At 40.9% G+C, this 20,667-nt stretch overlaps 1 protein-coding gene and 1 long non-coding RNA gene across 5 annotated transcripts in view; one reads left to right on the forward strand and one right to left on the reverse strand.

Annotated features, from left to right (window-relative positions):
• The window catches only part of LOC141984895 (uncharacterized), a 79,169-nt gene that overhangs the window by 40,074 nt on the left and 18,428 nt on the right, over window positions 1–20,667 (forward strand). The window contains exons 2-3 of one of the 2 annotated variants that reach the window (XR_012638835.1): window positions 1,224–1,382; window positions 4,974–4,993. This is a non-coding gene — a long non-coding RNA (uncharacterized LOC141984895). Of the gene's footprint in view, window positions 1–1,223; window positions 1,383–4,973; window positions 4,994–20,667 lie in introns of those variants that run through there. The other variant, XR_012638834.1, reaches the window with a different exon arrangement.
• The window catches only part of PTPRK (protein tyrosine phosphatase receptor type K), a 576,923-nt gene that overhangs the window by 13,286 nt on the left and 542,970 nt on the right, over window positions 1–20,667 (reverse strand). For 2 of the 3 annotated variants that reach the window (XM_074948398.1, XM_074948399.1), the window contains exons 17-25: window positions 17,952–18,136; window positions 16,229–16,316; window positions 14,853–14,929; window positions 14,639–14,656; window positions 11,468–11,504; window positions 9,854–9,951; window positions 8,945–9,061; window positions 7,856–8,025; window positions 6,491–6,626 (exon numbers count right to left, since the gene is read on the reverse strand). In XM_074948398.1, coding sequence (XP_074804499.1) covers window positions 6,491–6,626; window positions 7,856–8,025; window positions 8,945–9,061; window positions 9,854–9,951; window positions 11,468–11,504; window positions 14,639–14,656; window positions 14,853–14,929; window positions 16,229–16,316; window positions 17,952–18,136 — 926 coding nt within the window. Of the gene's footprint in view, window positions 1–6,490; window positions 6,627–7,855; window positions 8,026–8,944; window positions 9,062–9,853; window positions 9,952–11,467; window positions 11,505–14,638; window positions 14,657–14,852; window positions 14,930–16,228; window positions 16,317–17,951; window positions 18,137–19,595; window positions 19,608–20,667 lie in introns of all 3 variants that reach the window. The other variant, XM_074948400.1, reaches the window with a different exon arrangement.

The raw sequence follows: 20,667 nt of genomic DNA on the forward strand, positions 1-20,667 counted from the left end.
TATTATACAACACCCCAGGCCTGTCAACAGGGGACGGCAAAGGGGGCAACTGCCCAGGGGCCTGGGTGATTTAAAAGGGCCTGGAAGCCCCTGGCTGCTGCCACAGCAGCAGCGGTGTCAGCCAGGAGACCTGGGCCCTTTTAAATTGCCCAGGCAGGCCGCAGGACTCCTCGGCATGCGACTGCTCCAGGCCCCAGGCTTTGGGGGGCCCCAAGGGCCGGCGCGATTGGCCAGTGTGGGCAGTCCCAGAAGTGACAGATTCGTCACTTCTGCCCCTGGCCTCACCCCGCTCGGGATGGCCCTGGCCCTGGGGCCCTGCATTTCCGATGGTGGGCCTGCAAGACCCACAGTGTGCTAGTCACATCAGAGAGTTCGTAACACACAGTCTCTGCCCACAAAGAATTTAAAATCCAAGGCTAGACAAGAAGTAACAAACAACTGAGAGAGTAAGTGGAAGGGACAACGAGAATGACAGTAAGATCGTGTGGTGACTCAATGGTGTGAACGCTTCATGATGGTAGTTTTTATTACTTCGTTATTAGAGAAAACAGTGACTAACCTTTCTGTATTCTTTGAGATGTGTTGCTGCTCATGTCCATTCCAAGTTAGGTGTGGTTGTGCACCACGTGCACCGTTGCCAGAGATTTTTCCCTTAGTGGTATCTGTCAAGCTGGCTTTAGCACCCTCTGGTGCTGTGCGCTTATGCGCTGGTTTAAAGAGTGCCGCCAGCTCTTCACCCTCTCAGTTACTTCTTGTCCTTAACTCTGACAGAGGGTCAGGAGGGTGGGCTGTGGAATGGACACGAGCAACACACCTTGAAGAACAGTTATGGAATGGTTAGTAACTATGTTTCCTTCTTCGAGTGCTTGCTCTTGTCCATTCCATGTTAGGTGACTCACAAACAGTACCCCAGGAGGTGGGCTCAGAGGTCATGGAGATGCTGACAGCAACACTGCTCTCCCAAGACGAGCGTTGTCCGGGGCCTGCTGGGTGATGGTGTAGTGAGGTGCGAAAGTCTGTACTGATGTCTAGGTTGTGACCCTGCAAATGTCCTGGATTGGGAACTGTGAGAGGAACTCTGCTGATGAAGCCTGGGCTCTTGGCCTGGTTGATATAAAATTGTGATACCACCTCTGGCAGGAAGGCCGGGTCGGGGCGTGGCTGGACCTTGTCCTTGAAGAACTCCATATGAGGTGGTTCTGATGTAAAGGTCTTGATTTCAGAGACCCTTCTGGGATGGTGTTCCATGAAGGAGGAGTGCTGGGCAGAGACGGGCTCCATCTTACGAAGAGAGGGAAGAGCATCTTTGCGAGCAGGCTGGCTAACCTAGTAAGGAGGGCTTTAAACTAGGTTCACCGGGGGAAGGAGACCAAAGCCCTGAGGTAAGTGGGAAAACGGGATACCGGGAGGAAGGACAGGCAGGAACGTCTGTGAGGGGAGGGCTCCTGCCTCATACTGAGAATGAGGGGCGATCAGCAGGTTCTCTCAAGTGCTTATATACGAATGCACAAAGCCTTGGAAACAAGCAGGGAGAACTGGAGGTCCTGGTGATGTCAGGGAATTATGACGTGATTGGAATAACAGAGACTTGGTGGGATAACTCACATGACTGGAGTACTGTCATGGATGGTTATAAACTGTTCAGGAAGGACAGGCAGGGCAGAAAAGGTGGGGGAGTAGCACTGTATGTAAGGGAGCAGTATGACTGCTCAGAGCTCCGGTACGAAACTGCAGAAAAACCTGAGTGTCTCTGGATTAAGTTTAGAAGTGTGAGCAACAAGAGTGATGTAGTGGTGGGAGTCTGCTATAGACCACCGGATCAGGGGGATGAGGCTTTCTTCCGGCAACTCGCAGAAGCTACTAGATCACACGCCCTGGTTCTCATGGGTGACTTTAATTTTCCTGATATTTGCTGGGAGAGCAATACAGCGGTGCATAGACAATCCAGGAAGTTTTTGGAAAGCGTAGGGGACAATTTCCTGGTGCAAGTGCTAGACGAGCCAACTAGGGGGGGAGCTTTTCTTGACCTCCTGCTCACAAACAGGGAAGAATTAGTGGGGGAAGCAAAAGTGGATGGGAATCTGGGAGGCAGTGACCATGAGATGGTCGAGTTCAGGATCCTGACACAGGGAAGAAAGGTAAACAGCAGGATAGGGACCCTGGACTTCAGGAAAGCAGACTTTGACTCCCTCAGGGAGCAGATGGGTAAGATCCCCTGGGGGACTAACATGAAGGGGAAAGGAGTCCAGGAGAGCTGGCTGTATTTCAAGGAATCCCTGTTGAGGTTACAGGGACAAACCATCCCGATGAGTCGAAAGAATAGTAAATATGGCAGGCGACCAGCTTGGCTTAACGGTGAAATCCTAGCGGATCTTAAACATAAAAAAGAAGCTTACAAGAAGTGGAAGGTTGGACATATGACCAGGGAAGAGTATAAAAATATTGCTCGGGCATGTAGGAATGAAATCAGGAGGGCCAAATCGCACCTGGAGCTGCAGCTAGCAAGAGATGTCAAGAGTAACAAGAACAGTTTCTTCAGGTATGTTGGCAACAAGAAGAAAGCCAAGGAAAGTGTGGGCCCCTTACTGAATGAGGGAGGCAACCTAGTGACAGAGGATGTGGAAAAAGCTAATGTGCTCAATGCTTTTTTTGCCTCTGTCTTCACTAACAAGGACAGCTCCCAGACTGCTGCGCTGGGCATCGCAACATGGGGAGTAGATGGCCAGCCCTCTGTGGAGAAAGAGGTGGTTAGGGACTATTTAGAAAAGCTGGACGTGCACAAGTCCATGGGGCCGGACGAGTTGCATCCGAGAGTGCTAAAGGAATTGGCGGATGTGATTGCAGAGCCATTGGCCATTATCTTTGAAAACTCGTGGCGAACGGGGGAAGTCCCAGATGACTGGAAAAAGGCTAATGTAGTGCCAATCTTTAAAAAAGGGAAGGAGGAGGATCCTGGGAACTACAGGCCGGTCAGCCTCACCTCAGTCCCCGGAAAAATCATGGAGCAGGTCCTCAAGGAATCAATCCTGAAGCACTTAGACGAGAGTCAAGTGATCAGGAACAGTCAGCATGGATTCACCAAGGGAAGGTCATGCCTGACTAATCTAATCGCCTTCTATGATGAGATTACTGATTCTGTGGATGAAGGGAAAGCAGTGGATGTATTGTTTCTTGACTTTAGCAAAGCTTTTGACACTGTCTCCCACAGTATTCTTGTCAGCAAGTTAAAGAAGTATGGGCTGGATGAATGTACTATAAGCTGGGTAGAAAGTTGGCTAGATTGTCGGGCTCAGCGGGTAGTGATCAATGGCTCCATGTCTAGTTGGCAGCCGGTGTCAAGTGGAGTGCCCCAGGGGTCGGTCCTGGGGCCGGTTTTGTTCAATATCTTCATAAATGATCTGGAGGATGGTGTGGATTGCACTCTTAGCAAATTTGCGGATGATACTAAACTGGGAGGAGTGGTAGATACGTTGGAGGGCAGAGATAGGATACAGAGGGACCTGGACAAATTGGAGGATTGGGCCAAAAGAAACCTGATGAGGTTCAATAAGGATAAATGCAGGGTCCTGCACTTAGGACGGAAGAACCCAATGCACAGCTACAGACTAGGGACCGAATGGCAGTTCTGCGGAAAAGGACCTAGGGGTTACAGTGGACGAGAAGCTGGATATGAGTCACCAGTGTGCCCTTGTTGCCAAGAAGGCCAATGGCATTTTGGGATGTATAAGTAGGGGCATAGCGAGCAGATCGAGGGACGTGATCGTTCCCCTCTATTCAACATTGGTGAGGCCTCATCTGGAGTACTGTGTCCAGTTTTGGGCCCCACACTACAAGAAGGATGTGGATAAATTGGAGAGTGTCCAGCGAAGGGCAACAAAAATGATTAGGGGTCTGGAACACATGACTTATGAGGAGAGGCTGAGGGAACTGGGATTGTTTAGTCTGCAGAAGAGAAGAATGAGGGGGGATTTGATAGCTGCTTTCAACTACCTGAGAGGTGGTTCCAAAGAGGATGGTTCTAGACTATTCTCAGTGGTAGAAGATGACAGGACAAGGAGTAATGGTCTCAAGTTGCAGTGGGGGAGGTTTAGGTTGGATATTAGGAAAATCTTTTTCACTAGGAGGGTGGTGAAACACTGGAATGCGTTACCTAGGGAGGTGGTAGAATCTCCTTCCTTAGAAGTTTTTAAGGTCAGGCTTGACAAAGCCCTGGCTGGGATGATTTAATTGGGGATTGGTCCTGCTTTGAGCAGGGGGTTGGACTAGATGACCTCCTGAGGTCCCTTCCAACCCTGATATTCTATGATTCTATGATTCTAAGGTGATTGCCTCCAGGAAGGTGACCTTCCAAGAGAGAAGCAACAGGGGGCATGATGCTAGTGGCTTGAAAAGGGGACCCATGAGGTTTGACAGAACCAGGTTTAAGTCCTATGGGGGGGATTGGCTCACAGACCTGAGGGTAGAGCTTCTCCAGCCCTTTGAGAAACATACAGTTATCTCGTAGGAGAACACTGACCTGCCGTTCATCGGTGGGTGGAAAGCTGAGATGGCTGCTAAGTGCACCTTGATAGACAAGAGGAATCAGCCCCTGTTGCTTTAAGTGGAGCAAGTAGTCCAAGACAGACTGAAGGGAAGATCGAGATGGAGAGAGAGCTCATTGAGACGCACATGTTGAGAAGCGCTTCCATTTGGCCAGGTAGGTAGCCCTGGTGGATGCCTTTCTACAACACAGCAAGACCTGTTCTGAGCAAGCTTGTTCTTCTGGGTTCAGCCATGCAGCATCCATACAGTTAGGGGCAGGAAAGTGAGGTTCGGGTGAAGCAACCTGCTGTGGTCTTGTGAGATTAGGTATGGGCTGAGTGGGCGCGAGAGTGGAGCTGCTACTGACAGATCCAGGAGCACGACGAGCCAGTGTTGGCATGGCCATGCGGGGGCTATCAGAATGACTCTTGACTTGTTTGTTTGACTTTTAGGAGGACCGTGTGAACCAGAGAGATTGGAGGAAAGGCATAGAATCAGAGATCTGTCCATGGGAACAGGAAAGCATTGGAGAGGGAGCCTGAGCTGTACCCAGACAGCGAGCAGAACTGTTGGCATTTTCTGTTCTGTCTGGTAATGAACAGGTCCACTTGGGGAGGCCCGCTGTTGGAAGATTAATTTGGGACCTTCATATGAAGGGACCACTCATAGTGAGAGGAAAGGGATCTGCTGAGGTGATCTGACAGTACATTCCAGGCTCCTGGGAGATGTGTCACCTCGAGATGAATGGAGTACTTTGTGCACAAGTTCCAGACAGGTAGCCTCCTGACAAAGAGCTAAAGATTGGGCACCTCCCTGCTTGTTGATATAGAACATGGCTGTGGTATTGTCTGTCAGGACTTGCACCACATCACCTGAGATTCGGGGAAGGAACACCTGGCAAGCTAAGTGTACTGCCCTGAGATCCGTGAAGTTTATGTGCAAGGAGAGTTCTTCTTGGGACCTGCGGCCCTGAGTCCTGAGGTGGGCTCCCCACCCTAGGTCTGACGCATCCAAGATTAAAACTACTGATAGTTGAAAGGTAATAAAGGGCAACCCCATCATTTCAGATCTTGGGTCTTTCCACCAGTTCAGGGAGGCGAAGACTAGGGGAGTACCAGAGTCCAAGTGGTGTCTGCTCAGGGAGCATACTGATGCTAGCCACGTCTGGAGGGGTCTGAGGCACAGTCTTTCACGCTGAACTACGTAAGTACATGTTGCCATGTGCCCCAGTAGCTTGAGGCAAACCCGAGCTGTCATAATTGGATGGACCATAACATTGGATATCAGGTCCAACCTGGTCCGAAATCAGGCCTCTGGCAGAAAGGCCCTGGGTTGGGTCGAGTCAAGCACCGCCCCAAAAAATTCTATTCTCTGAGCCAGGACAAGAGTTGACTTTTGTTCTTTTATCAGCAGGCCCAGCGTTTGAAGGTGCTTTGGACCGTGCTGATCCTGGAGCGCGTGGAAGCTACTGGGTTCTATTGTTCTGGATTGGGTGGGCTCCAGTTTGGGAGCAGGCAAAGGGCTGGCAGATCCTCTGTGCTGTGTGCTCATGGCTCCACAGTACTGTTCTTATGCAGAAATTCCTCTTACTGTGGATAAATAGCCATCTGCCGGGGGGAGGGCGGGATGGGTGACTGACTGGGGGGATTTAGAGTAGCAGCCGTGTTAGTCTGTATTCGCAAAAAGAAAAGGAGTACTTGTGGCACCTTAGAGACTAACAAATTTATTTGTTCAGTGGTTTGAGCATTGGCCTGCTAAACCCAGAGTTGTGAGTTCAGTTCTTGAGGGGGCCACTTAGGGATCTGGGGCAAAAATTGGGGATTGGTCCTGCTTTGAGCAGGAGGTTGGACTAGATGACCTCCTGAGGTCCCTTCCAACCCTGATATTCTATGATTAAGAGGATTTTGCTGTAGTGATTACAGGAATAAAATTCTGACTTAATGCAGCTAGGAAAGATAAGCTACCATACCTCTGTTTGTACCATGTTGATGCGACGCGACCGTAAGGCTTTGACACAATTGTAGATGTCCACAACACCTTCCCTTTCTGCCATGTCTAGCATGATGTCAATCACAATGTAACAGCCAGTTCGTCCAGCACCAGCACTGAAAAGAATCAGGAAATAATTTCAGAGTACTCCCCACAATCCAGTAAATCTACCCCACAAACTTAGCAAACTCTCTTTGGCATTTACAAGTACATACTTGGAACACTAACCTAAGTTCTCATACGTATCTTTCCACTATTACATAAACTTCCAGTTTTCCCTTTTATTCTTCAGAATAGCATTTAAACACACATGAAATGTATATAACTCAAAAGCAAGAACTTTTCAACAGATCTCAGATTATGTAAAAACAGTATCAGTGAGGTTCCTTTTTAGTATCTCAGAACATTCCTTCATGGTCCAGAAACAAAACTGTAGTAACAGACTTGTTAGTTGAACAGAGATCTTCAGGATGACTATGCTCTTTATGGAAGCACTTCAAAACATATAGGACTTCATCTTTATTCAGAGAGACTAAGGGGGACCTTTTTTCCCAAGGGACAATTTCAGATAAAGTTTGACTGTAAAATGTAGACTCTCCCTTATACTCTGCTTTGCGCAGTTAACAGTCTTCTGGTATTGCTCCACTGGTATCTATTGCTCCACTTGAGCAATATCAGGATTGTATGGGAGTGTCTCTTGGGTTTTTACATAGCTATTATAGATATTTGCAAAGTGAATTCCTGCAACATGCACAACTTGGCTAACTCTATGTGCAGAATGTAACAGTGCAGTTAACACATTTGATGGATTTGCCAAGAAATCATATTTCAATGAACTGTGCACCATAATGGGAAATTTGCAAAACTTACAAGGAAATCAACACTCTTTAGTTGTTCCCACTATATCCAATATCCAGGCTTATTTCAGAATGTTGCTTCACTGGGTGGATCTATTTGTTGCTATATGTTCAATTAAATATTCTACTTAAAATTATATTTCACAAAAGCACATTTTAAATGTCAACATAGCTGTAACAAAATACCGTCCTAGTACTCGGTCATAAAATTTTGCCATAGAGCACGTTAAACGTTAGCCTACATTATAACAAGGCTTGGCTAACAGTTTTGATGAAAAAATATCTTCCCGTACAAATCGGGGAAATTTTACTAGAATCTAGCTATGTTTGAACGTTGCTGTAGTTAGCCTAGTTTTGCTTCCAGTGTGGACAGGGCACTGAAAGAGCAAATTCATTCCCAAAAGTTAAACAACAAAAAGACAAACCCCACAACTTCACAAGAGACCACTATACAAGCTCACGTATAAAGTTGTAGAAAATTCATCTACCTCTTTTCTACACACCTGCAATGTACAACAACAGGCCCAGCACTAGGAGGGTTAGACAATTTGACTCGACGTATAAATGAAAGGAGGCCTGTGGCATTGTAAGGAACTCCATGATCTGGCCAGCCTGTGAAATGGAACTGTTTAAGTTCACGGATTTCATTGTAACCTCTCTGTCAAAGACAAAAATAATATTTTGAAAGAGGTTATTAAACTCAAAATATTCAACACCCAAAAATATTCTTTGAGTCAAGCAATGACAACACTGTCAGAATCTATATACTGTCTTCTCAAATTAATTTAAGCAAAGAACATGGCATTCTACGTTTAAAGGAAAACTGATTTTACAATAGAATATAAACATGGCTATTAATAAATTCCTGGTTCATCTTTATCACATATACATACAAAGAGCAGAATCTATTCTAAACTGCCTGGCATCTTATCACATAAGGCTTACATAGTATAATGGTGCCATACTGTGATATTTTGATAATGTAGGGCAAATCTGAAACACATAATACTTATATTTGCTATTAAAGGATGCTAGATCAACTGTTCTAATAGTTTTTAGAGTCAACACAGAAAAGCATTTTACTGATGTTTCTATATATAACATAGAATTCTCCAACCTATGCAGACAGGTGTAACAGTTATACCAGAAGACCACAGCTGTTCCACACCAGCTAGTATTTGCTATCCATATCCATTTAAGTTCATACTCTACGTAATAAACAAGTCAGGGTACTGGTGCAACATTAACTCCTGTAAGGGTCAGGACATGTTCCAGTGAATGGGAAGATGGTTAAGAACAATGTACTTGGGCCCAGCATACAGGTTCATTTTTAAGATCAGGAAGGGAAGTATACAACACCAGTCAAAACAAATTATTGAAGTACAAGAGCTACAGGTATATGAATGATTGCGAACCAATGAAGTAACATATTCTTCCTATGGTAAAATAAATTCTGCATTATGGAATTGTTAATTAGGCAGAATGACTTGGTATTGTACTTGAATATGTGAAAGACACTGTTTAATGAACTGACTGCAAGGAAGCAATATTCTGATGGTGTCTTTCAAAGGGCTTACCCTTTCAAGGGTGAATGTCCTGACTACGTACTCCGCAAGTGGCTCCATTTCCACACAAGTCACTTTGAAGTCCCCATAAACTTCGGTGTCATCAGGCCAGTACTTATAGCACTTGACCTAAAAACAGAATTAAAAGGCATCTTAAAGCATACAAAAGTGAAAGCATGCCAAACAGTAATTTAACTCATTATATCACAATTATTTTCAAAATGATGATGTAGTCATATGAACCCTATTGTGGACCAGACGCACCAACTGCCAGTCAAGTACTGCGAAAGCTGTTCATAATGTTAGTGTTAAGAGTTCCTGCTGATTTACACATCCCTCCACAAAGGCCAAATTATCTTTCTGAATTAGTGAATCTGAATTCGATAGTTTTTTAGTAAGGAAAATATATTTTTCACTGGTTTTAATTAATGCTGTGCGATGTTTTCCATTTCAATAATTATGTTGTTGTAAAGCAATCTCAGGTGTTTTATTAAAGTAATTCTCAAGAGACTGGCTAATCCTAAAATGCAAAATAATTTGCTGATTTCTATCTGCTGTTAAAGATGATGTGCACTTGTTGTCTAGTCAGCTAACTGTGATCATCTGAGCACAGAGTAATATATAAATGTTTCTTATGCACTAGATTGTATTATGGATTCAGGCAGCATTGTTCCCTATTCATTAAAATAACATGGCAACAGCCTGATTCGTTAGGTCTTTTCTTTATAAAGCAGCCATATTATATAATGCTACTTCAAGCTGCAAGGACATATGAACTCAGAAAAATACTTTCTTATCTCCTTCACCCTCAGAGTTAAGGGTGTCTTTCAAAAGACTTTTCTGTATTTTCTTCAGCAATGATAAACAGCAATTTGAGAGGCTATCCTTAGGATATAACATTTTAAAAATAAAGTTCCTTACCCGTCCAACTTCAACTAAATTTGTAACCATCACAACACAAGCTGACTGTTCCTGCCATATCATTCTCCAGAAATCGTACACTGTTTCATGGACTGGACCTGGAAAAAAAACATTTAACACTATGTAATAAAACTATTACCCAACTGAACACTAAAAACAAAATCTTTTAGCATAGGCATTTGAAATGCAGAAAATTATTTGCTCAGATATGAAAGGCTCTAATAATCCCTACAGAATTGCAGCATTATATTGACGACAGTTGTTAAACCATAATGTTATTCATAATCGGGGCAGAAGCATCTCAATTTAACCAAACTACCACTTGAAAGATATTAAAGTGTAAGTGCTCATACACTGTAGTAGCTACTCAGACAGTACGATAGAAGCCATATGTGGATATAATTTTTTAGTTTTGTTTTAACACTTGTTAATTAACATGGCTGTAAATTCTAGTGTCGACACTACACAAACATTTGATTGAGGACACAAACATTTGCTTCTACTTATGTTTGATCATATGCTGTAGCCTAGATCTAAATATAATAGGCAACAAATGTTTGTGTCCTGTATGGACAAGAATTTACAACTGTGTTAATTAATGTGTTAAAACACAACTAAATGTTCGGGTGCAAACATAATCAATAAAGGAAGGCAGGCATATACAGATTCCATTAGAGCCCAAAGAAAAGGACTTTGGACTGATATATGATAAAAACTTATGGGCCAAATTTTTAAACAGGTTTCCATTTAGCCTCTAATTTTGCAGGTACAATCAACTACAAGTAAAAATTAGATTTAGACATCTAATTACTTGATTTGTGACCATAATTAGGTAGCTACATGACAAAAGCATATTATTTATGCCTGCAATTGATTCCAGGTGCATAATTAGAGGCAGTCTTTAAAATGTGGCCCTATATTAGGAAATGGAAACAATTTAGTCAAACCTGTTTACTTTTCTACAACTTGCATAGCTTCACCTGAGGTGCAAAGTGATTGATTTATACAGAAAATGGAAGCCTCCTCCTCTCCTTTCCTTTTCCTTCCAGGATGTTGAATTTGGAAGACTTTCCTCACTTCTCTCTGTTTAGAGCCTCACTGGTCAAAGCTCCCTGGGAATCACTGCCCATCTTTGGTCTCAGCTTGTCCAAAAACTGCTACAATGGTGGTAACTACATCATTATTTACCCCAGCAATATTGGTCTTGGACCAACACCACAGCTGCATAACATATAGTACTATGAGAAGACAAACACCCGAGATACGCTGAAATTTTCCTCTTCTTTCAGCCCATGTGCCCTTCCCCCACTACCCTCAAAATTGCAAATGACCGTAGAAACTATTGATTAGACTTATATGGGGAAACAATAAGAGGAGGAGTAGGAGGTACTCAATATTTAGTACAACAAATTAATCCAAGTTTTAATTTATGCATGCTCCATGTAGGCAAATTATATTAAATTGCTGCAGCATAGAAGGATAAACAGTGGCTGCTGCAAACTATACACTACATACCAAATCTAGTTCCATTTTTATATCGTAGGTTTAAGGGCAGAGTCCACTGATTGTTATGGAGCAGGTTTGCTGGGTGACAGTGCTCTGGAAGATTCTTACCTTGGGTTGCAATGTAGTGACTTGGTCTTTGATAGCCCTAAAACAGAAGAATAAGTTGGTTTCTGTACTTTAATACCAACCAGAGCAAGCTAGGGAGGGGGAAATGAAGACATAATGAACTGTAAGACAGCTTAGCTATAGAAACCTTTTCAGAACAGACTAGTAGCTAAGAACTGTGTATAGGTCAGGGGCAGATTTGTCAGCCCAGGCCAGTGAGGCACAGCCTAATCAAGAATTCCCAAAAGGTACAAAACACATTCTGCATATTCTTTTTTAAAAAATTGATAAATATATACAGATTTAAGGACAAATTATGATTCGATTTAAATGGCACAACTCTCTCTCTCTCCAGTAGCAAAATGCAATACCAGAAAGTTTGAGGGACACAGTGCTGTTCAAATCTTGGTATAGCTAATTGTGCCTCAGGAAGCCACCTTGTTATCATGGCAATTTACCACGCCCATGAGTCACTTTTTAAAGGCGTTGCTATGGTAACCACTGCTTGGAGAGGCCAGGGCAGGATTGTAGCAGTTAAGCCCAGGAAGCCAGGAGTTTGCAGGGGACGGGCCCTCTGGCTTCTTGCACACACACAGACCTCACCCCCCTGGCCTCTTCCTGCACAGGGCGAGCTCTGAGTGCGTGTGAGAAGCTGCTGCAGAGCCCTACAGCCTACCTAATGTTCTGCCACCCCATGCAAGCTGGGTAGCAGCAGCAGTGGTGGCAGGTCCAGCTCCCAAATCTGCCTGCTGTTTCTTCACTATAAATAAGGTAAGCTTTATTTCTATCCCGGGGTAGAAATAACTATTTTGTGATTTGTGCTTCACCTGTCAAAAAGTCAAGAGCCGCCACTGAATAGCTCATAACAAACTGATCTATTAAATCTGAAAAGGTTCAAATGGTAACCAATACAATGGAAAGATTAACATCGGACCTGAGCATACTTGTACTGTAACAGTAAAAATTAGTTTAGTCAGGTCACTGGGGTTATTAATTAGTCTTTTTTTTGACACCCCCTTTCTCTGCTGAGTGCATTGGGTGGCTTATTTTAAATTTAGTGAAAATGGGCTTTGCCTTCACATTACCAAAAGTGGTAGTCCTTGTTGCCATAAGCAACTAAATGAATATAGACTTCTTATTTTCTTATAAAAATAATTTTAATTACAAATGCACAACAACATCTATTAGAGCCATATATAACAACAACAGAACATTCCAATGTTAGAGCTGGACAATGTGTGTGCGCGTAGAATCAATGCCCTGCTGCATTTGGGTACAACAGAATGTTTTGCAAAATGTTTTCAATATTATACAGAGTGTGTGTATGTGTATTATATCGTACATGGTACACACGCATGTATATACACACACACATATACAAAACCAAACCTGTACAACTGAACCTTTCCAGCTAGCTGGCTAAGTTCCATTGCTTGCTGTTCTGCGCATCATCATCAACTGCCAGTTATTAGCATGTAACTGCGAGATGAATGGATCCTGTACTAAATTAAGTCACCAAAAACTTATTCGGGATGATGCTAGTAATAAGGTAGAAGGATCAGGGCTGTAGGAAGGAACTAAATTTAGTAGTACTAGTATGAGAGGAAGTGATATAAGTGATATCATTCTGTGAGAATGTGAGAGAAATAACCCCAGCTATTTGCTGTGTTACAGTCTTACTAAGCCAACAGGGTCAAACACTCATTAGAGGAATCATGGATCTTTAGACTTCTTGTATCCCCCTGTTGCCACTAAACTGACAGATTTCCGCGTATCCGTGCAATTCAAAGCCTCTCTCTGAGAACTGTTTAATCATCCTTGCCAACGATTGATTACCTTCCTCTGCAGCTCATAAAAATCCTTCTGAACAGCATTTTATTTGTGTCTTTAGAATGGACCGGATTACTCAAGTGTTCTTAAAAAACACCCCAGGAAGGACAATCCAATCCCCCATGAGGTTTTAATACCTAGCTCCAACTTCAAATTACACAAGGTTAACACAGTGTTACACTCTCTCTATACACAGTGTTTTCAGGAACAAGAAAGAAATATTTTCAGCAAAGAGCCAATGTAAGTTTGTGGTCTTCCTCCTTGGTTATGATGAGATGGTGCTTTTGTCTACATGGGATAACAGTACCCCTGAGAAATGGGATTTATCACAAACCAAGGGAAACATTTTGTGGAAGTCCTTTGTCAAAATATCTCTGATCCTACATATCACAGTAGCGGAGATAAGAAATTCAGTGCTATATATGTAGCAGAAACTTTATATCCTAGAGAGTCTTAAGTTTTACAAACCACCACAGAAAGGGAAAAGAGTTAGTGTGGTGCTACATATAAAAGAAGTTGAGAAAAAAACAGCCCTTTAAAACACACCCAGTAAATACTCTGGGTGATATTATTTTTACAGGTCTTTCATTCATCCAAATTATTTATTCTCCCACCCTCTTTTTTCCTCAAGGTTTCGGTTAAACATGGTTATATTTTCTTGACCAATACACATGGCAGAGATCTCTCAAGATTCCTGTTTCTTTGAACTCCTGACAAAATGTGGAAATTCAAATTTGAAAAAAGATCTACAGTAGAAATCAAGAAACTTACACTACATTTCTAAAATAATATATATATATATATGTTTGTGTATATACTGTATAATATCCAATTGGCACCTCAAGATCAAATATTAATTACATATTCCGCTTGATGACGGTTGCCCTTAAGAAAATAAATAAGGCTATCCTCCCCAACTCCTTTCCAAGCCATGTATTAGAAACACCACCTCGATAGACTTTCAGAACCACTACTTTACAGCATACTATCCAGCTTCTCGCATAAAAATGGGAGGGGAAAATAAATGCTAGTAAACGAAACCATCCAAAATAAAATTTAAATAAACAGCAAATTTTCTTAAAGAGGGAAGTTTTTCTGGTTTATGTAACAATACCTAGAACTATGTTAACAGTCTAAGCGATCTCTTTAACACAGGTACATACATAAAGTATTTACACAAAAGAAAATGGAAAAAAAAAAAAAGAACAGATATTACATGAGGTAAATTAAATGAAGCATGCATTGATATCTAGTAATAAAAACAGAAAAGTAAAGTAATTAAGAACAATGTCTATAGCAAATATTTACAATAGGATGCTGTTATTCACATATAGTGGTACTTACATCCCTGTACAGCCAAATCTACAGGCCAAACCAAAGTCAGATGTGAAAGAAAGCACAACAATGTCAGTGAGTACTGGGACGTAGAACAAGAAAAGTGTACATTTTGTTCTTAATTAAAAAAAAAGCTTTCAATAAATTTGTAGGCACAACATGCAGAAAGTTTCACACACAGAAGCTGGCAAGGTGAAAGGCAGAAATCCATGCAACCACTTACATCTATATAGTTGGCATTAATGTAATCTGAAGAAGGATCATCCTCAACAGGTTGCAAAATCACTCTGGAGTGGTCATCTGTAAGTTTAATATAAGACAAAAAAACAAAAATAGGTAATAGAAGTTTCTTCAGACCTGGCTTGAATATAAATGTGAAATAAATGGCAGGCAACTGTAAATTACAATGATCTAGTGGACTGAAAAGGCTTCTGAGGAAACTACTAGTGCTTGATAATTTAAAATCTTTAAATCAGAGGGATTACCTTATAGTTACACAGAGAGGGGTCTTTTGTCAGAGGGTCTGAAAGCATTTCACAACAGTTAATAAGTTTCATTAACCCTGTGTAGTCAGTAGCTATCACAATGCTACATAAGGTAAATAGAGACAAAGAATCTATGTGATTTGCTCCAAGTCACAAAACAAGTTAGTGGCAGAGATGGTAAACTAGAAACCCAAACAGTTCTGACTATGAGTCCTTTGCTCCCACCGTCATGTAACTTCATATATAGCGCCTTAAAAAACTGCAATGTGCATATTAGCAACATGCTTTCAATCATTTAAATGTTATGAGTGGCATTATTATTGCATACACAACTCCCATATAAAATGATAATCAAATATGTTTAGCCTGTGTTTGAATCTAAGACCTGGTCTACACCCCTTAGTGGCATAGTTAAACTGACCTAACCCCCAGTATTGAGAGCGCTAGGTGGACAGAAGAATTATGCTGTTGACCAAGCTACAGCTTCTCAGGGAGGTAGATTACTTACACCAAGAGAATCCCTCCTGCTGGAGTGGGTAATGTGTACACTGAAGCGCTAGAGTGGCACAGCTGTGCCACTGTAGCATTTTAAGTATAGACATACTCTGAGCTAGCAAAAGCATTACGCCTAAGGATTTGAGAGAGTCAGGATTCCCTGCTCCTAGCCATCAATGTAAAACACACCTATGTTACACAACTGGGGTTCAGACACAATGGCTACAAGCAACAACAACAACAACAAAAGAGACTGTGGACAGTCTGATATACTTTAACCTGGAATACAATTATAATTGCACAAAACTACAATTAAAGTAACATTCAAAGGGATTTTATTACTCTGTCCCTCTCACATGTTTAATCTCTACATGCATTTTACGTACAAACATAAAATTAAACACACATTAGCCTGAAGGGAAAGAATCTTTAACAATGGCACAAATTCTGAAGATAGACCTGTATTTCTGCACTGATCAATAATGAGCACTTGATTTTATAAACAGATGTGCCACTGCATTTTTATTTTTACTTTAAAAACTGTTCAATAAATACAGAAGTACATGACAATTAATATCAGCAGAGTCAAACACTGACTGCAAGCCATCTAGGAACTTACATGCTATAATGTTTCCATATCGGTTCTTTGTTCTGTTTTGATCCTTTTTAGCGACATCCCAAGATGCTGACTGTCCCTCAAAGAAACTCTATTAAAAATATATATATATATATATATAAATAAGGAAATTAGTTTGAATAAAATTATTAATGTAACCATGGTAAAACCTATGTAAATTTTGAAAACAACATTACTAAAGACATCTTTTTTAGGATAGCATGATTATATCCTGACAGTTCTCTATCATGAAAGAATCTCAGCTTTGATTATCTGATCCGTCACCCACTAGCTTCCTTGATAGCAGAAGTAGAAATGTAGCTATAGGAAGAGGGAAAGTCTCTATCTCAGCAATCCCTATAGGCTAATGAATCAATCACTGACTGATTTCCAAAGGGATTTCAAACCCAGTCCTCCTGGCCCAAAATAGATGGAGGTATGATGGAGGTTTGATGAAGAGCTAGAAATGGACAGGCATGTGCTCAGTGGTCTTCACAAGGTGGGGAGGAAGGAAAAGAAGAGAAAATCTAGATTAAATATACACAGACTGACCCTCCCCCCTCTTATAATGTACCACAATAGATTCAGACACCTACTACCTGTTCCATAATTTTTCTTAGACTGGAGCAGGCGTTACTCTTGAACACAGCAATCATGAAGACTTCTCCTAAAACTCTTGCTGTTTGTGCTCTTATTTTAAAGCTAAAACTTTAAAACTGCTAGCAAAACATTTTCAAACTCCTCTCCATATTGTGAAGGGTGTAAAATAAAGGTTGCTATCTCAGCAATGGCAGATGAGACTTTTCTCTATGTTCTTTTCCATCGCCCACAACTTGTATTCCATGCTTGTATCTAATAGCTGAAGGCATGTGCCACTATAGCTTCCTTTCGGGGTGTTGTGCTGCCCCTACCTGGGAGATCGGCCACAGAAACAGAACAGTCACTATGGAAACAAACTTAAAAGCACATTCTTCACCATAGGCCCACGTTAGGGCAAGGAGGGATTAAGCAGGAGGCCATCCATCTGAAGTAGAAATCAGGGACTAAACTAGTCACTGCTCTTTGTGTACTATAGAAGCAAAGCCCTAAAATGAAGCACGGTATAAGAAAACACTGACAAAGGGGAAAATGCGTGTAAGTGAAGAGGGGAAATGGCAGGGGTATGATGAAAACAGCTACGCATCCACATTAAGTTTAGTTCTCCTCTTAAATCCATAAGTAGGTGGTGGGTGGAGGGCTCTAAATTTAATCAGCACAGTTTATCAAGCAAGTGTAAACCATTACTTCTTTTAAAATATAGTTGTAATTGTATACAAACTGGACTGTAACACTTTACTGGTTGTACTGTTTTTGACATTCTAACCTCACAGAATCATCCCAGAGAATCCAAAGCCAGAGGTGGAGGAGAGTTATCTGTCCATCTGTACCTACCCTTCACCACCAGTGCTGGATTTTTCACTGTTGGACATTTCGAGTGCTTTGTCCAGACTACTGTCATTTGGAATGTCTCAAGTAATAGAACTCCTCTCCTTACCTAATGTAAGGTATTATATTAGGTATCCCTCTGGGATTATCCCACTATCTATCTCTCTGTCAAATTTTCTTTCACCCCATTACGATTAGTTTAACCCCTCTGCAACCCAGAGCCCTCATTGCAAACAAGATACTGTACTCACAAGGGGTTTTTCTGATAGAGTAATTCATGAATAAATCACTGAAATTCTACCTCATATTCCTCTTTAAAACCATAGCTATCAGATGTCTTCATGAGGTTAATATGTTGTAGCAAATCAGCTACTCTGATGGCCGGATGCAGCTGTCCAGTCTGGTAAGGGGACTCTGTTCCTTCACAAAGGTAGCGAGGGACATCCAGCAGGCGACTGGACTCAGCTGTTGCACTGTGATTCTCATCTGTGGTTACAAAAGCCCGGAGAAGTAAGTAACATTTATTCTAACACTAGTGTATACACTTAAAATGAATCAACTACAGTAAAATGTTCAATCTGTTATTGAAACAGAGACTTACAGTTTCTCATCACTTCACCTTCCCCCAAAATTCCTGAGTGTGCAAGCTAGCACCTACCACACTCTGGGTGTTAAGTAAATAAATTTATTTATTTGATTGCAAACACACTGAAGAGATTGAGATTCTCTTTCCTGTAGAACAGAAGGTCTAAGGGCACTTCACTAAAAAGCTACAAAGCTAGTTTTTAATAGTTACTTTTTAGAAAACTTCACTTTCTCACTGTTATTTAACATGTAAACTTTTCTGAAACAAACTTCTGTAATGAAGACAACAAAACTATGAAATAAGCAACATAATGAGGCTAGCTCTTCAGTGCTCCCAGCTCACGATGGCTCTACATCCAGAATCAGTGAGTTCAGATCCCAGTTTAAAAAACAAACAAAAAAACCCCACCAAACATTGTAGATTACAGATATACCACTTGTTATTAAAAAATCTTCGTATTAGGGTTCAGCCTACATAATCCGTTTGGGATGAAGAACCAACACATACAGAAGTATAATTAATAATTTAATTATCATTATAATAATAATTATTATCATTGTGCCACCTATCCTTCAGCTGAACAGCTGAGTTGTCAAGTGTCCTGATTTCAGCTGAACACACTCCATTTTATGTAAAGAAAAATACTATTTATAAAATTAATATGTAACTATCCTCTCCTCCTGAAGGATTCCAGAAATACTACTCAAACCTAAACTGATGTATAAACTCCATAAAGGGATCACTTCTTACACTACTGACAAGGATTCAACTTCTTTTGTGAAATGCTAATAGCAAGCAGCAATTCTATTGACTGTTTAGCACAGGAAGTAAAGGTGAATGCCACTTTCAAAATTCCAATTAAAACTACAGGTAGTATTTAGGAAGATACACTGTAATACAGAAACCAGATTTTGGATACTTGGCCACTCGAAGTATGTTGCTGCTGTTTTCATAGGCAAAAGTTGATTTATCATTCCAAATCATTCCATAAGAGATCCAACACCCATACATGCCAGTTTGCAATCAGTCCACTCTTGTCCCTTCCAACGAACCAAGCAGAAAGCCCTAGCAATGTAGCCAGTATTTCAAGGTCTGGACAGGGAGCCCTGCATTTAAAAATTCTCTACAATTCTGCCAAAGGTGCACAAAACTTGAATGCTGTATCAAATGCAACCTTAAAATAAGTAACCTTGCTCCATAAGCTGTTACACAAGAGTTGCTAATTTCAATACATTTATGCCTCATTAAACCACCTAATAGCATGAGTGCCATGTACCACTCACTTTTACTGTGGTATTATACATATTAAACCATATACATTTTAAACATTTTCTTGATGTGCAGTTCCACTATACTTACCAGTAATAGGCACTTTAACCCATTGAAGCAGCAAAAAACAAAAAGTGAACAAGAACATAAGAAATTTATTTGAAGTCTGTATTAGATTAGAAAATGACTAAACGATAAATAGCATTAAAAGTTATGAGGCTTTATAATATTTCAAATAGTTTCTAAAATATAAGGGCTATATCACGCCATCAATTTTTAAGTAGAGCTCCCCACTGAATCCAATGGAATGGTATGGATCTAAGAAAACCAAAATTATCAGAGTAACTAACTACTAGATAATGTATGTAGAATGGAATGAGACACTAGCATGCTAAAAATGAAGAAACGGAACTAAAAAAATCTTTCAAACGTCTAGTACCACTACAACCTAACACAACCTTTAGCTAAAATAAGACTAATTATTATAGTTCTGGTCATATGAAAAACTGCTCATCTCTGCAAAACAAACGAAAAGTATGCCGAGATGTGAATACATACAAAAACTATTAAACTCTCCTTCAATTAACCCCTAGCGCTTGCTCTTCACAGTTATATGTCACAGTATAGTTTCAACAGATTTACCATTGGCAATCAAGAAATTTGTTTCACCTAGATGAATTAGTAGTTTCAGTAGTTCTAATGTCATTGCAAATATAGTTGGACGTGGCCTACATGAATAGTAAAAGCCTGAGATAATGCATATTAGAAAAAAGTCTCCCAAAGAAACACATTAGGGAAAGTTCAATTTTTAAATACCACCCAATCAGAAAGTCTAATTTTGCTGACTTTTTAGTATTAAAGCAGCCATGGTAACTGACTGAACTCTAATATCATTCATTAGATTATATCAAGTCAGAAAACAGGATACAAATTTCATTTTTCCACTGCATTTTAAAAACCATTTTCTATAAAACAAAGTTCTTCAATATTGTTTGTAAAACCAAAAATAGAATAAAATAAATTAAAACAAAACCTCTTCAATGTTTGCAATAATTCCAAAGTCACCACTGCCTATCACTCAGGGGCATTTGAAAACTGTAATTACATAAAGGGTGGAAAGATTTTATTAATCTTTCTTGCATATTAGATATTTAATCTCCCC

This window comes from Natator depressus, chromosome 3, assembly GCF_965152275.1.
Source record: "Natator depressus isolate rNatDep1 chromosome 3, rNatDep2.hap1, whole genome shotgun sequence".
Lineage (NCBI taxonomy): Eukaryota > Metazoa > Chordata > Testudines > Cheloniidae > Natator > Natator depressus.